We start from the raw sequence: 17,312 nt of genomic DNA, 5'->3' as shown, positions 1-17,312 counted from the left end.
AGTACCAGAGTTCCAGACCCCTGTCTCTGTGTCTTGTTCTGCATTCTTGATTCTGTTTTGGGGCAGAAGCAGTGGAGGGAAAAGTTAACGGAGAATGGGAAGAGGGGGGAAAGTTGAGTATGAGGACTCCTGGATGAGGGAACAGGAGTCTAGGGAGACAATTGAAAAGAAAACTGGGGAAAGGAAGGAGCATTTGAGGGAGGAATGGTGCCTGGAGCAGACGGACATAAATAGGGAACCCTTAGGGTGAATGGCAAGTAGTTGGGAATAATACCTAGTCAGAGACCAGTTATGAAAGTCTAGAAATTTTACATGTTGAAAAGCCTTAGGTTGTGTGGAAAGTCTTCAGTTTGAGTTTTTGTGAAGGAAGATTAATTTTCAGATGTGGATAGGCAAGAAGTAGGGCACTATTGGTTTTGTATATCAGAAAGGATAATTCTTCTTTCTAAAGTGTAACACACTTAGAGGTAAGGATATATAGATTCTGACCGCCCTGTGTTTCAGTTGCAGTTTGATTTGTTTGGTGTTTTATAATATTAAATCATGACATGGAACCTGTTTAGCCATGGCTTTCCATTTTTTATTTCTGTTCTGAAATTCCATTGACTTCAACCCTTGCTTCTCTTTGATTCCTCACTGCACTTCAATATCTTTTCATAAAGGAAAATAAATTATTGGATGATTGCATAACAGAAAGGAATCCTGAAGAAAATATTTTGATGATTTTCTGGTGAAATACCAAACTCTTCTAGATAGAGAAAGTCTTGTGACAAACTAGGAGAGTGAACTTAGGAAAAGAAGAAATACTGACTGCTGATGCTCTGTGGGACTGGACTTCATGAGCTGAGTTAGGGAAACTGAAGTCCTGCAGAGCAGAAGCCTTTACCCTTGAACGTACAAACATGGATAGATGCTAGTTTATGAGTTTTAGAATCACGTTTCTTTGAGTTCTTATAACTCTAGAAAACTACTCCTTCTTTTGGAATGGTTAAATGTAGCAAGGAAATCAGTGGTCTTAAGATTTTGGTATTTACCAAAAATTTCAGGCAGTATTCCTTAATGAGACCATAAGTTAGAAATTCTCTTATGTAAATTTCTAAATAGGGTGAGAACAGCATATGGAAGGAATGTGAAAATATTAACACTAAGATGTAATTTCATAGTTTATATATTCTCAAATAAATACATTGAGTGAATAGTAAAGTCATAATTACTGATTTCCTTAACTAGACATTATCTTCATTATGATCTAGTTTTTAATCTTCTCTTTATGTGGGTAAAGAATTTTGGTTTTAGGTAATTTAAGTGTTCAGTATTTTATGCCCAGATTTGAAGTCTAAGTTATAATGCAGCTTCCAGTATGAGTATTTATGTCAGCCATAGAAATAACATTTCATCCTGATATATTTATTCTGTCTCACTGCCTGTCACCCTTTCCAGTCTTTACCTTTGTACAGTGACAGTCAAATCCTTAGGAAGCTACTGAGATCTGTTTCTGAAAATGGTATATCACTTGTTTTTTTCTGTACTGGAGAAAAAAAACAATTTATTCCCATTGATTTAGTTTGAGATCACATGATATATATAATGCCTGTAGTTCTTTGCTGGACTAGAAAAATGTTGAGCCTTCTAGAAGTAATATCAGATTTCCTCTTGAGCATCGTAAAATAAGTGTAAGTTATATGATTCTGAGGTATTCTAATATTTTTATTGATAGATTAGGATCCTTCACTTTTAATGCTTTACATTTACTTGAGTCATGGCTAGAGGGCTGGGCTACACATTTTCAAAAAGATCTTCAAACCTTTTTGCTTGGATGGCACAAAAAAATTCTGAAAAATGATGTACTTCCCACATTGATGCCATATTTAAATTAGCATCCAGATTTTTCTTTGTAAGTTTTGGTGCTTGTAAAGAATATAGTTTAAAAAGTATTATAAATATGGTTATTTAAAAATAAACGTTTATCTCTTTTTAAAATGTATCTAGTGGAAACTGAATAGTATAGTGATTTGATACTTATCATTGTTTCAAAAATAAAGACTTTGCATTAACAATGAGAAATTTTGTGTTTTGTCCCTTTGAATTTCTGCTTAAATTGCAAATTGCCCACATAATTTTGTCATTATGTATTTTTGGAACTTCCCTGGTTAAGACTCCACGCTTCCAATGCAAGGGGGCACAGGTTCAGTCATTGGTAGGGAAATTAGGATCCCACATGCTGCACAGTGTGGCCAAAACACACACACACACACACACACACACACACACACGCTTGAAATTCTTACTGATTTATCTGTCATACTTTTCTGTAACAGAAAATAGAAATTACAGACTTTGAAGTTTCTTTTGAACTTTTGAATGCATTTTTTCTGATTTGTAATTATTCGACATGCATTTGATCAAATAACTATGTACAAATTTTATAAAGTATTAGACATAAAAATTTATTGAAAGTGGCTGATTAATGTGTGATGGTGTTCTTCTCAATTAGATCCATTGCCACTGATAGTTATTACTAGGACAGGGATTCAGTTTCATTTATATTTTTTTTATTTATTTAGGATCATCACAGTTTTTTAAAAAAACTGAGATATAATTGACATATAACATTGTCTAAGTTTAAGACTTCCTTTTTATTTTGAAAAGGGTAACTCATGAGAAACTCAGCGTACATAAATACTTTGATGGGGATTGAAGGAACTTTGTTCCAGCACTGTCACTTATTTCTTTGACCTTCTTGTGAATTACATGCTTCAAAAGAAGCAGCACTAAAAAAAAAAAAAAATTTTTTTTAACCTGCCATCAGTTCAGTTCAGTTCAGTTCAGTCACTCAGTCGTGTCCGACTCTTTGCGACCCCATGAATTGCAGCACGCCAGGCCTCCCTGTCCATCACCAACTCCCGGAGCTCACTCAGACTCATGTCCATCGAGTCCGTGATGCCATCCAGCCATCTCCTCCTCTGTCGTCCCCTTCTCCTCCTGCCCCCAATCCCTCCCAGCATCAGAGTCTTTTCCAATGAGTCAACTCTTCACATGAGGTGACTGAAGTACTGGAGCTTCAGCTTTAGCATCATTCCTTCCAAAGAAATTCCAGGGCTGATCTCCTTCAGAATGGACTGGTTGGATCTCCTTGCAGTCCAAGGGACTCTCAAGAGTCTTCTCTGACACCACAGTTCAAAAGCATCAATTCTTCGGCACTCAGCCTTCTTCACAGTCCATCTCTCACATCCATACGTGACCACTGGAAAAACCATAGCCTTGACTAGACGGACTTTAGTCGGCAAAGTAATGTCTCTGCTTTTGAATATGCTATCTAGGTTGGTCATAACTTTTCTTCAAAGGAGTAAGCATCTTTTAATTTCATGGCTGCAGTCACCATCTGCAGTGATTTGGAGCCCCCCAGAGTAAAGTCTGACACTATTTCCAGTGTTTCCCCATTTATTTCCCATGAAGTGATGGGACCAGATACCATGATCAATGTTGAGCTTTAAGCCAGCTTTTTCACTCTCCTCTTTCACTTTCATCAGGAGGCTTTTTAGTTCCTCTTCACTTTCTGCCATAAGGGTGGTGTCATCTGCATATCTGAGGTTATTGGTATTTCTCCCGGCAATCTTGATTCCAGCTTGTGTTTCTTCCAGTCCAGCATTTCTCATGATGTACTCTGCATAGAAGTTAAATAAGCAGGGTGACAATATACAGCCTTGACGCCCTCCTTTTCCTATTTGGAACCAGTCTGTTACGTCCAGTTCTAACTGTTGCTTCCTGACCTGCATACAGATTTCTCAAGAGGCAAGTCAGGTGGTCTGGTATTCCCATCTCTCTCAGAATTTTCCGCAGTTTATTGTGATCCACACAGTCAAAGGCTTTGACATAGTCAATAAAGCAGAAATAGATATCTTTCTGGAACTCTCTTGCTTTTTTGATGATCCAGCAGATGTTGGCAATTTGATCTCTGGTTCCTCTGCCTTTTCTAAAACCAGCTTGAACATCTGGAAGTTCACGGTTCATGTATTGCTGAAGCCTGGCTTGGAGAATTTTGAGCATTACTTTACTAGAGTGTGAGATGAGTGCAGTTTTTCGGTAGTTTGAGCATTCTTTGGCATTGCCTTTCTTTGGGATTGGAATGAAAACTGACCTTTTCCAGTCCTGTGGCCACTGCTGAGTTTTCCAAATTTGCTGGCATATCGAGTGCAGCACTTTCACAGCATCATCTTTCAGGATTTGAAATAGCTCAACTGGAATTCCATCACCTCCCCTAGCTTTGTTTGTAGTGATGCTTTCTAAGGCCCACTTGACTTCACTTTCCAGGATGTCTGGCTCTAGATGAGTGATCACACCATCGTGATTATCCCGGTCGTGAAGATCATCTTTTTTGTACAGTTCTTCTGTGTATTCTTGCCATCTCTTCTTAATATCTTCTGCTTCTGTTAGGTCCATACCATTTCTGTCCTTTATTGAGCCCATCTTTGCATGAAATGTTCCCTTGGTATCTCTAATTTTCTTGAAGAGATCTCTGGTCTTTCCCATTCTCTTGTTTTCCTCTATTTCTTTGCATAGATCACTGAAGAAGGCTTTCTTATCTCTTCTTGCTATTCTTTGGAACTCTGCATTCAGATGCTTATATCTTTCCTTTTCTCCTTTGCTTTTTGCTTCTCTTCTTTTCACAGCTATTTGTAAGGCCTCCCCAGACAGCCATTTTTCTCTTTTGCATTTCTTTTCCATGGGGATGGTCTTGATCCCTGTCTCCTGTACAATGTCACAAACCTCATTCCATAGTTCATCAGGTACTCTATCTATCAGATCTAGGCCCTTAAATCTATTTCTCACTTCCACTGTATAATCATAAGGGATTTGATTTAGGTCATACCTAAATGGTCTAGCGGTTTTCCCTACTTTCTTCAATTTAAGTCTGAATTTGGTAATAAGGAGTTCATGATCTGAGCCACGGTCAGCTCCCGGTCTTGTTTTTGCTGACTGTATAGAGCTTCTCCATCTTTGGCTGCAAAGAATATAATCAGTCTGATTTCGGTGTTGACCATCTAGTGATGTCCATGTGTAGAGTCTTCTCTTGTGTTGTTGGAAGAGGGTGTTTGCTATGACCAGTGCATTTTCTTGGCAAAACTCTATTAGTCTTTGCCCTGCTTCATTCTGCATTCCAAGGCCAAATTTGCCTGTTACTCCAGGTGTTTCTTGACTTCCTACTTTTGCATTCCAGTCCCCTATAATGAAAAGGACATCTTTTTTGGGTGTTAGTTCTAAAAGGTCTTGTAGGTCTTCATAGAACCGTTCAACTTAAGCTTCTTCAGCATTACTGGTTGTGGCATAGACTTGTATAACTGTGATATTGAATGGTTTGCCGTGGAAATGAACAGAGATCTTCTGTCGTTTTTGAGATTGCATCCAAGTACTGCATTTCAGACTCTTTTGTTGACCATGATGGCTACTCCATTTCTTCTGAGGATTTCCTGCCCACAGTAGTAGATATAATGGTCATCTGAGTTAAATTCACCCATTCCAGTCCCTTTTAGTTCGCTGATTCCTAGAATGTTGACATTCACTCTTGCCATCTCTTGTTTGACCACTTCCAATTTGCCTTGATTCATGGACCTGACATTCCAGGTTCCTATGCAGTATTGCTCTTTACTGCATCGGACTTTGTTTCTATCACCAGTTACAACCTTCCATAGTCATTAACAAATCCACTTCTTTCTTCAGTTTTAATCAAGGACAAGAATTGGAAGTCATACACTCCAAACACAAGCGGATTTGGTTTTCTGATCTTTAGACTCATGCATTTTTTTTGCCAAGATAGGTAGTTTGATTTTTTCCTTGCATGCCCTAAGCCCTACACTACAGTTCCTCCTTTTTCTGCTTCCTCTGTCTTTCTTCTTTCCTTCCCCTTTCCCCCCAAAGGGGCACAAATCTCACTTTTTGCCTTTCTATCCTCTTTGTTCTTCAGTTCAGTTCAGTCACTCAGTCGTGTCCTGGCTCTTTGTGACCCCATGGACTGTAGCATGCCAGGTTTCCCTGTCCATCACCAGCTCCTGGGGTTTGCTCAAACTCATGTGCATCAAGTCGGTGATGACATCTAACCATCTCATCCTCTGTCATCCCCTTCTCCTCCTGTCTTCAATCTTTCCCAGCATCAGGGGCTTTTCCAGTGAGTCAGTTCTTCTCATCAGGTGGCCAAAGTACTGGAGCTTCAGCTTCAGCATTAGTCCTTCCAATGAATATTCAGGACCAGTTTCCTTTAGGATGGACTGGTTTGATCTCCTTGCTGTCCAAGGGACTCTTAAGAGTCTTTTCCAGCACCATAATTCAAAACTATCAATTCTTTGGCGTTCAGCCTTCTTTATGGTCCAACTCTCACATCCATCCATGACTACTGGAAAAATCGTAGTTTTGACTAGACGGACCTTTGTTGGCAAAGTAATGTCTCTGCTTTTTAATATTCTGTCTAGGTTGGTCATAACTTTTCTTCCAAGGAGCAAGTGTCTTTTAATTTCATGGCTGCGGTCACCATCTGCAGTAATTTTGGAGCCCACTGTTTCCATTGTTTCCCCATCTATTTGCCATGCAGTGATGGGACCGGATGCCATGGTCTTTGTTTTTGAATGTTGAGTTTTAAGCCAGCTTTTTTACTCTCCTCTTTCACTTTCATCAAGAGGCTTCTTCCTCTCACAAGTAGGGAGTTCTGGGGACCCTTCCCCTTACCAGGCTGTTCTTTGTCCCAGTGTGTTCAGTAATGGGGACCTGTTAGGTCCCTTGTTGAGCCTCAAGCTGTTCCAGGCCACCGGCTAGGACTGGGAAGCAGTGTTGAAGCCTGAGAATGTGAAATTACAGAGTGGGGCTGTGGGCAAGTGAGACTGGGGGTTGCAGAAATGGGGCTCTCTTTCTCTGCTGTTGCTGGGAGGCTCATGCAGGGTGAGGGGGTGTGTCTCCTGCAACCTCTGCAGTTGCTCTCCTGCACTCCTACGAGGGCTTGCTCTAGCTCGCCCTGTCCTTCCGTGATGCATGATCGACCTCCAGCTACCCCACTACCCCTACCAACTCCCCTCCAGCAGTCTGTTTTCTAGTGTTCTCTGTGGATAAAATTTGTAAATTGAATGGTCTTAGCTCCCTAATGAATGACCTTCTTATTCTTTAATGTAAAAGACAACATACATGCAAAATTTAAAATCTCTGCTTTACAAAAAGTCACCAACACATATAATGTCTTTACTACTGCCAAGTACTTTTCCAGGCACTTTTTACATTCTCAGTCCTATGACATAGGTAGTTGTTGTCATCTGTATTCCTCCCGTGGGGGAAGTAAGGCACAGAGAAGGCAAGGAACTTGTGTAAAGTTCAACAGCCCCAGTAAATGATGGAATTGGGATTTGGTCCTGACTTGAGTATGTGCTTTTACTTTGCTATCTTGCCTCTTAAATGACAGTTGCTAGAATGAAATCTTTAGCAGTAGAAAGACATTTTGTTTGTTTGGTGTTTTTTTTTGGCTGTGCTGTCCTTGTGATGGAGTGTGGGCTTTCCATTGCAACATGTAATCTTCCCTGGTTGTGGCATGCGGGCTCAATTGCCCCATGGCGTGTGGGAACTTAGCTCCCCAACCAAGGATCAAACCTGTGTCCCCTGCATTGCATGATGGACTCTTGACTACTGGACCACCAGGGACGTCTGAGAAAGGCATTATTTGTTCTTAGTACTGTGGTTATTATCAGGATTCAGTGAATTACAAATAAGGGTTTGGAACATTCATGGCCAATGTTAAATGAGATTTCTTAAATGAGATTTTTACCCTACTGCTCCCTCCCACCGCTAACCCACCCTGTTTTGGGGGCACGCCGTGTGGCTTCTTGGGCGTTGGTTCCCTGACTAGAGATTGACTGCAGACCTAGGGCAGTGGGTCCTAACCACTGGATCACCAGGGAGTTTCTCACACACCCTTATTTGAATTCTTTTCCACTTCCTTTCCTGTTTAGTGAGTCTCTGTGTGCTTACTATGGCCCAGTTCCAATGTCACCTTATGTGTGAAGTCTCCTCGTTAACATTTTAATAGCTCCTTGTCCTGTGTTCTTTTAAAATCCGTATCAGTGGTGGTCCTCACTGTCCCTATTATAACTGATGCATTGTATGTGTTTGTCTGCTTACTCCTAGTTGCTTGCGTCTTTAAGTCTTACTTAGGTTGAGTCTTATCTTTAAACCTTGGTTTCTAGCGTGGCCCTGGTATCTCTCTGATTTTTTAGAAAATATTTGTAATAAATTGTGGTATGGTGGGAAGTATTAGATAGGCTTATATCCTAGCTTTGTCATATATTATATGTCACCGTGAGTACCTTTCTTGTGCTCTTTCTAGTATTTCCTCACCTCTGAAATGCAAGGAATAACCCATAGGATAGCGTCTGTAAATTAAAGACTAGTACGTTAAACTAGCTTAGTGCTAGTTGCACTTTTCTCTTTGTTTTTGTTTTTTTTTTTCTTTAATCAATTGGGTGTTAAAGATGAAAAATCTATTAAAAGTGGCTGGAACATTAAGGGAAATGTATTGATTTACACAGAATTTCTAGATTGAGTTAATTTGATATCTCAGTGATATGATCAAGTTCTTTCTGTCTTTCTGGCCTTCCTTCCCCAGCAGATATGTTGGTCCTTTGGCTAGCTCCCCTCAAGAGAGATGCAGGGTGGCTCAAAGTGATTCCAGGTACCATCCCTAGATGAAGGCAGACAAAGAACTCGTTCAAGCCTTCTCTTCTGAAAGACAGCATGCCCTTTATTGGGCAAAACGAGGTCTTAGTAGTTAACCATTTTGTCAGTCACTGTCAAGAGGATATGACTAGATGGATTTAGGTTAAGTTAAGCTTCATTCCGTAGGGCCAGGGAGGGATCTAGGCTCTCTGAAAGCATATGACAGTTGGCATTCTGACATTTGGGAAAAAATGATATTCTTATTTTTCTTTCTTTATTATTTTTCTTTATTTGTTTTAATTTTTTGACCACACTGAGCGCTATGTGGAATATTAGTTCCCTGACCGGGGATCAAGCTGGCGCCCCCTGCAGTGGAAGTGTGGAGTTTTAACCACTGGAAGATCAGGCTGGTGCCCCCTGCAGTGGAAGTGTGGAGTTTTAACCACTGGAGGGCCAGGGAAGCCCCTCATGTTATTTTTTTAAAAAGGGTTAGAATGGCTTTTGGATAGGTAACTGGCTGTGTTTGCCATGATGTTTATAGAAAAGTCACAAGCAAAAAGAACAACAAATGAAAACCTTTAGTGCCTCCCTCATAGAATCTGCTAGTTACCGTGTAGAGTGTGGAATGGTCTCTTAGAGTCAAGAACTGTTGCCAAATGCCGCTAGTGGCATCACTGACACATGAAAGAGAAAGTACATATTCTGAAGAATCTCCCTTCTGCAGTAATGGTAATAATAGCGGTAGTTGTAGTAGTAGCTGTGGCAAAACTGTTTCTAATATGAAAAAAAAAGCATGTCTGCTTAGCATTTTTTTTCCTGAGATTTTAGACTTTTTAAAGTTAAATAGAATCCATTTAAATAGAACAGTTAGATCATTTAATAAAAATACAGATTATATGTGCTTTTTGTTTTGTTTTTGTTTTCAGTGAATGAGCTCATTCTCAAACAGAAGCAAAGATTTGAGGAAAAGAGGTTCAAATTGGACCACTCAGTGAGTAGCACCGTATGTTTCAACTTTTTTATTACTATTTTTAACAAATTTCATTTTGCTGTGTTCATTGGTTTAATATTAATGGGTATTCAAGCTTAGCATATTACTGGTTTTTCTTAAAGGAGATCTAGGATTATCCTATTCAATAAACAGCTTTCTTTTGTCTGAATTGTCTAGAATTTACTCTTTTGAAAGGTCTGGTGGGGTAATACTGAGTCAGTTGTCTTGTAACACATTGCATTTAAAGAATTATATGGCAGGATGAAACTGTGGGTGGTCATTTGAGGGGAAAAAAAAACTTAAAAGACTCAGTTTAAGAGGATTAACCCCAAATTACTGAAGCAAGTGAACTGAAATTATTACTTTATCAAATACAAAGTGGAAAATATGGTTAGACAGGTAATTAAAATCTGGGAACTTGTTTTGAAGGGAATTACACCTTTAGAGAAGATGACTTGACATATCTTGAATGTGCCTTTCATATTATTTAAATTTATTTAAGGGAGAAATACTGATTAAATTATAATTAGAAGGCATTGCAGAGCCACTAGCTGGGAAGGAATAGGTTGGAACATTATAGTTTATTTTTGATATGTAATAAACATATTAGAAAATAGCAAACATTTGTTTTTGATTCTCTAAAACAGTTTTGTTAAGTTGGGTTTCTTCTTTGTTTTTAGAATGGCCACAGGTGGCAAATATTTCAGGATTTGTTGGGAACTGACCAAGATAACCTTGATTTGGCCAATGTCAACCTCATGCTGCAGTTACTAGTACAGAAGAAGAAACAACTGGAAGCAGTAAGTGGCCCTTGAACTTTAAAAATGTTTATTTCAATAAGATAATAGAAATAATAGGGTAGTGTTACTCAGTCAGTCCAGTTTTATTCAGCAGGAGTCATCTGCAAGCTGCCACTTATAAGATTTCCCTTTCTCAATTCAAAGAAAGAACAAATTCCTTATAATACAACTTACTTGCAGTGTCCAGTTTTTATTAACAAAAGCTGAGTGTTCAGATCATGAGAAAGTACAGCTTCATTTTAATAGGGAACAATTATTATTGATCTTTTTTCTTCTAATGAATCTTCACCTCTTCACATGTGGGATTTGGAGGAGAAAATAGGGATTATTTTAATTTACATAAAATCCTTCCAGCAGGTGTCGGTTAGCAGTAGCAGTAGTCGATGGCTTAACTAAGGGCATTTAGAAAGATGGGAACTGAAACAAAATTATGTCCTGTTTTCATGTAGTGGAATCTAAATAAGTGAACAGTTACATTTATTTCAGGTAAATAAACGTAAAACATATAAAATGAGAACTTGCGTGTATTAGTTAGGAATTGAGTATGCTCCATTTGAATAAAGACTGTATACGTTAATATAAGCAGATACCCACCCTTAACTACCTTGAACAAAAAGGGGATATAAATTGACAGAATAAGGGAGTGAGAAACTCACACACATAAAAAGGAAGAGCTTAACAAGCAAGTGTTAGGAACCATCACTTCTCTGGTGACTATAAGGAAATGAAATCAGGCATTTGAATGTTGTCAGGAGAGTTTCTGTTTTACTTTTCATGACTGTTGCTTTGGGACAGGTTTGATTTTCTTTTATTGGATTTTTATCCCATGGCAGATAATGTGGTCACCTGTACTTGCGAGTTTATGTTTTTTGATAAAAGAAGAAAAAGAGCCTCTCAGCTTGATTTTTAAGAAATTCTGTGGATTGATTCTGATTAACATAGCTTAGATCTGGATGAAACTGAGTAGAATGGGAATCTCTTAGTGGAAGAAAGGAGTAGTTGAGGTTGAGCTGACTAAAACAAGGCTCCCTGTTGTGTCTTTTTTCATGGTGGGAATTTCTCCTGTGGTTTCTTTGGGCGGGCGGGGGGAGTGGGATGGCTTTATCTTTTATTTGCTTTTGTTTCCTTCAGATTTGTTGAGATGTAACTGATATATCATTGCTTAATTGTTCAGTCGTGTCTGATTCTTTGGGACCCCATGCACTGTAGCCTATCAGGCTCCTTTGTCCGTGGGATTTTATAGGCGAGAAATACCAGAGTGGGTTGCCATTCCCGTCTTCAGGGGATCTTCCCTCCCCAGAGGTCAAACCTGTGTCTCTTGTGTCTCCTGCATTGGCAGGAGGATTCTTTACCACTGGTGCCACCTGGGAAGCCAAAACTGATGTATAGCACTGCATAAGTTTAAGGTGTATAGCATAATGACTTGATACACATATACTGTAAAATGATTATTACAATAAATTTAGTTAACATCATCTCATATAGATAAAGGAAAAAAGAAAAGGTTTTTTTTTCATGATGAGAGCTTTTTTAGGATTTACTTGCTTAGCAACTTTCAGATATACCATCCACTAGTGTTAACTACAGTTATCTTGTTATACATTGTATCCTCGTTACTTATCTTAAAATTGTAAGTTTGTACTTTTTTGTTTGTCTTTTCCCTTTTTATTTTTTTGCAACTGTTTTTATTGGAGTATAGTTGCTTTATAATGTTGTATTTGTTTCTGCTGTACAGCAAAATGAACCAGCTATGCATATTCATATAACCCCTCCCTTTTGGACTTCTTTCCCATTCTGGTCACCATAGCGCATTAAGCAGAGTTGCCTGCGCTACACAGTGCGTTCTCACAGTTATCTGTTTTGTCTATTTATTTAAACATTTTTAATGTGATTTCATTTGTCTGCTTTTGGCTGTGCTGGGTCTTCATTGCTGCCCAGACTTTTCTCTAGTTGTGGTGAGTGGGGGCTGCTCTCCAGTTGCAGTGAGAGGGCTTCTCATTGTGGTGGCTGCTCTCGTGGAGCACGGACTGTAGGGCACACGGACTTTAGAAGTCAGAGTTCCTGGGCTCCAGAACACAGGCTCAGTGGTTGTGGCCTAGTTGCTCTGCAGCCTGAGGGCCTCCTGGATCAGGGGTCAAACCCATGTCTCCTGCGTTGGTAGGTGGATTCTTTATCTCTAAGCCGTCAGGGAAGTTCTAGTTATCTATTTTAAACACAGTATCAATAGAGTATATGTGTCAGTTCCATTCTCCCAATTTCTCCCCCTCTCCCTTCACCGTTGGTGTCCATATATTTGTTCCCTACGTCTGTGTCTTTATTTCTGCTTTGCAAATAAGATCATCTATACCATTTTTCCAGATTCCATGTATATGTTTTAATATTTGATATTTGCTTTTCTCTTTCTGACTTAAACTTTACTTTGTATGACATCCTAGGTCCATCCATGTCTCTACAAATGACTCCATTTTGTTCCTTTTTATGGCTGCGTAATATTCCATTGTGTGTATTTATCACTTCTTCTTTATCCATTGCTCTGTTAGTGGACATTTAGGTTGTGGAAATTGTACTTTTTGACCTTTATTCAATTTCCCCTGTTCCCTGCTTTTGGTAACCATGCATCTGATCTTTTTCTGTAAGCTTGGTGTTTTTTGTGTGTTCTTTTAAGATTCATATGTATGTGAGAGCGTATGGTGCTTATCTCTCGTTCTGATGTATTTCATTATACTGCTCATGAGGTCCATCCATGTTGTCACAAATGGCAGAATTTCCTTCCTTTTTGTGGCTGAATAGCATTTCATTATATGTATATATACCACCCTTGTGGCTCAGTTGATAAAGAATCTGCCTGCAACGCAGGAGATCTGGTTTCGATTCCTGGGTTGGGAAGATCCCCTGAAAAAGGGAAAGGCTACCCACTCCAGTATTCTGGCTTGGAGAATTCCATGGACTGTATAGTTCATGGGGTCTCAGAGTCCTACACGACTGAGCGACTTTCACTTTCACACCACATCTTTATCCAGTCATGTGCTGATGGACACTTAGGTTATCACCATATCTTGGCAGTTATAAGTAATGCTGCATTGGGTGTGACAGTGCAGATGTTTCTCTGACATAGTGGTTTAATTTCCTTTGGATATATACCCAGAAGTGGGATTGTTGGATCACATTTTTTGAGGAACCTCCGTTCTGTTTTCCATAGTGGCTATACCAGTTTACTTTCCTACCAGCAGGGTACAAGGGTTCCTTTTTCTCCACGTCCCCACCAGCATGTGTTCTTTCTTGTCCTTTTGACTGTGACCATTCTGACTAGTGTGAAGTGATGTCTTCTTGTGGTTTTAACCTGTATTTCCCTAATGATTTGTGATGTTGAACACCTTTTCATATACCTGTTGATTATTTGAATATCTTTTTTGGAAAATCCCTTGCCCATTTTAAAATTTCATTTTTTAAAAAAATTGCTATTGAATTATACTAATTCTTTATGTACACTATTTTATATATTAACCTCTTATCAGATATATGATCTGTAAATATTTTCACCCATTCTGTTGGTTGCCTTTTCATTTTGTTGATCATGTCTTTGGTTTGTAGAAGCTTGTACATTTGATATAGTTGCACTTGTTTTTTATTTTGTTGCTTTTGTGTTAGCTGTCATATCCCAGAAATTGTTTCCAAAACTCTTCTGTGCTTTTTAACATAGTTTTCTATTAGCATCTGCTGTGTTCTAGATGCTGTGTTAAAGGTAGTGGAAAAGACAGAATTCTGCTCTGTGAGTTGTGTTGAGGGGAACAGGGCACAATAGCTGAGGCGATAAACTAATAAATATTCTCACACAGTGGTGAATGATATAAGAATGCTTGTTAAGGACAGACTGAATGTGTGTAGTTATCTTGCTCCCTCAATGTCATGAAAATGACAGGAAAGTGATTTTTAAAAGGCGAAAGGATGGGAGGAGAGACAGTATACACTTTTCTAAGCTATAAACTAGATGGATGAAAAGTGATAGGTCAGATCTGAGAAAATTGAGCCGGCAGTAGGGAATTGGTGGGAACCAACCTGCCTGGAGAATCCCAGGGACGGGGGAGCCTGGTGGGCTGCCGTCTGTGGGGTTGCACAGAGTTGGACATGACTGAAGGGACTTAGCAGCAGTAGCAGCAGCAACCCTATGTAGATTATGGAAAAAAGGCCTTTCTTGGATTTGGGAGCATGATCCCTTCGTGTACAACTATAGCTGTTGACCTTAAGAGAACACTAGAAGTTTTCCCCTGGTGGTGGTAAAAGAGAGACTTTCTGGACTATCACATTGCAGGCATATTTAAGAGTGTGTGGGGGCTTCTGTACTGATGATAGACAAGTTTACATACTGAATGTGAGAGCTGTTAACCTTATTCCCTATTTGACTTGTCAGTATTAATCTTTGTGCACTCTTAGAACTGAAGAAATACAGGTATCTTAGTTTTAGAACTCAGATCTTTTTGAAGAGGGAGGCACTTCAGAAACAAAGGTATCATAGGTATTACAGCATTTTTACATTATTGTTTTCTTATTTTACTTTGCATTCTGGCAATCACAGAAAACTAACCAAATGATCACATGGATCACAGCCTTGTCTAACTCAGTGAAACTATGAGCCCTGCCATATAGGCCACCCAAGATGGACAGGTCATGGTGGAGAGTTCTGACAAAATGTGGTCCCCTGGAGAAGGGAATGACAAACCACTTCAGTATTCTTGCCTTGAGAACCCCATGAAGATTAGGAAAAGGTGAAAAGATATGATATTGAAAGATGAACTTCCCTGGTCAGTAGGTGCTCAGTATGCTACTGGAGAAGAGTGGAGAAATAGTTCCAGAAGGAATGAAGAGATGAAGCCAAAGCAAAAACAACTCCCACCTGTAGATGTGATTGCTCATAGAAGTAAAGTCCAGTACTATAAAGAACAATATTGCATAGGAACCTGGAATGTTAGGTCCATATATCAAGGTAAAACGAAAGTGGTCAAACAGGAGATGGCAAGAGTGAACATCGACATTTTAGGAATCTGTGAACTAAAATGGACTGAAATGGGGGAATTTAATTCAGATGACCTTTATATCTACTACTGTGGGCAAGAATTCCTTAGAAGAAATGGAGTAGCCCTCATAGTCAACAAAAGAGTCCAAAATGTGGTACTTGGGTACAATCTCAAAAATGACAGGATGATCTCTATTTGTTTCCAAAGCAAACTAATCAATAGCACAGTAACCAAGTCTTTGCCCCACCACTAATGCTGAAGAATCTGAAGTTGAATGATTCTATGAAGACCTACATGACCTTCTAGAACTAACACCAAAAAAAAATGTCCTTTTGATTATAGGGGATTGGAATGCAAAAGTAGGAAGTCAAGAGATACCACGAGTAATAGGCAAGTTTGGCCTCAGTGTACAAGATGAACCAGGGCAAAGGCTAATACAGTGTTGCCAAGAGAACGCACTGGTCATAGCAAACACCCTCTTCCAATAACACAAGAGATGACTCTACACATGGACGTCACCAGATGGTCAATACCCAAATCAGATTGATTATATTCTTTGCAGCCAGAATTGGAGAAGCTCTATACAGTCAGCAAAAACAAGACTATGAGCTGACTGTGGCTCAGATCATGAACTCCTTGCTGCCAATTCAGACTTAAATTGAAGAAAGTGGGAAAACCACTAGGCTATTCAAGTATGACCTAAATCAGATCCCTTATGGTTATACAGTGGAAGTGGCGAGTAGATTCAAGGGATTAGATCTGATGGAGTGCCTGAAGAACTATGGATGGAGTTTCGTGACATTGTACAGGAGATGGTGATCCAAACCATCCCCAAGAAAAATAAACGCAGAAAGGCAGACTTGTCTGAGGAGGCTTTACAAATAGCTGAGAAAAGAAGAGAAGCAAAAGGTAAAGGAGAAAAGGAAAGCTATGCTTATCTGAATACAGAGTTCTGAAGAATTGCATGGAGACATAAGAAAGCCTTCCTCAGTGATCAACGCAAAGAAATAGAGGAAAACAATAGAATGGGAAAGACTAGAGGTCTCTTCAGGAAAATTAAAGATACCAAGGGAAAATTTCTTGCAAAGATGGGCACAATAAAGGACAGAAATGGGATGGGCCTAACAGAAGCAGAAGATATTAAGCAGCTGCTAAGTCATTTCAGTCGTATCTGACTCTGTGCAACCCCATAGATGGCAGCCCACCAGGCTCCCTCGTCCCTGGGATTCTCCAGGCAAGAACACTGGAGTGGGTTGCCATTTCCTTTTCTAGTGCATGAAAGAGAAAGGCAAAAGTGAAGTCGTGTTTGACTTGACTCTTAGCGACCCCATGGACTGCAGACTACCAGGCTCCTCCATCCATGGGATTTTCCAGGCAAGAGTACTGGAGTGGGGTGCCATTGCCTTCTCCAATATTAAGCAGAGGTGGCAAGAATACACAGAAGGACTATACAAATGCAGCCACCGTGCTCACGCACCCTCACACAAAAAGGATCTTAATGACCCGTATAGCCACAATGGTGTGATCACTCACCTAGAGCCAGATATCCTGGAGTGAGAAGTCAAGTGGGCCTTAGGAAGCATCACTATGATCAAAGCTAATGGAGGTGATGGAATTCCAGTTGAGCTATTTCAAATCCTCAAAGGTGATGCTACGGAAGTGCTGCACTCAATATGCCAGAAAATTTGAAAAGCCCAACAGTGGCCCCAGGCCTGTTTTGAATGAAAAGGTCAGTTTTCATTCCAATCCCAAGGCAGTGCCAAAGAATGTTCGAACTACTGCACAATTGCACTCATTTCACATGCCAGCAAATTAATGCTCAGA

General features: G+C 39.6%; 1 protein-coding gene across 3 annotated transcripts in view; it reads left to right on the top strand.

Annotated features, from left to right (window-relative positions):
- RFWD2 (ring finger and WD repeat domain 2) overlaps nt 1-17,312 on the top strand; it is a 230,128-nt gene that overhangs the window by 35,640 nt on the left and 177,176 nt on the right. For 2 of the 3 annotated variants that reach the window (XM_018060631.1, XM_018060629.1), the window contains exons 4-5: nt 9,612-9,688; nt 10,357-10,476. In XM_018060631.1, coding sequence (XP_017916120.1) covers nt 9,612-9,688; nt 10,357-10,476 — 197 coding nt within the window. The remainder of the gene's footprint in view (nt 1-9,611; nt 9,689-10,356; nt 10,477-17,312) is intronic. The other variant, XM_018060630.1, reaches the window with a different exon arrangement.

The sequence above is a fragment of the Capra hircus genome, chromosome 16 (assembly GCF_001704415.2).
Source record: "Capra hircus breed San Clemente chromosome 16, ASM170441v1, whole genome shotgun sequence".
NCBI lineage: Eukaryota > Metazoa > Chordata > Mammalia > Artiodactyla > Bovidae > Capra > Capra hircus.
Note: the sequence above shows the minus strand (reverse complement) of the source record. Positions and strands in the feature narration are given on the sequence as shown.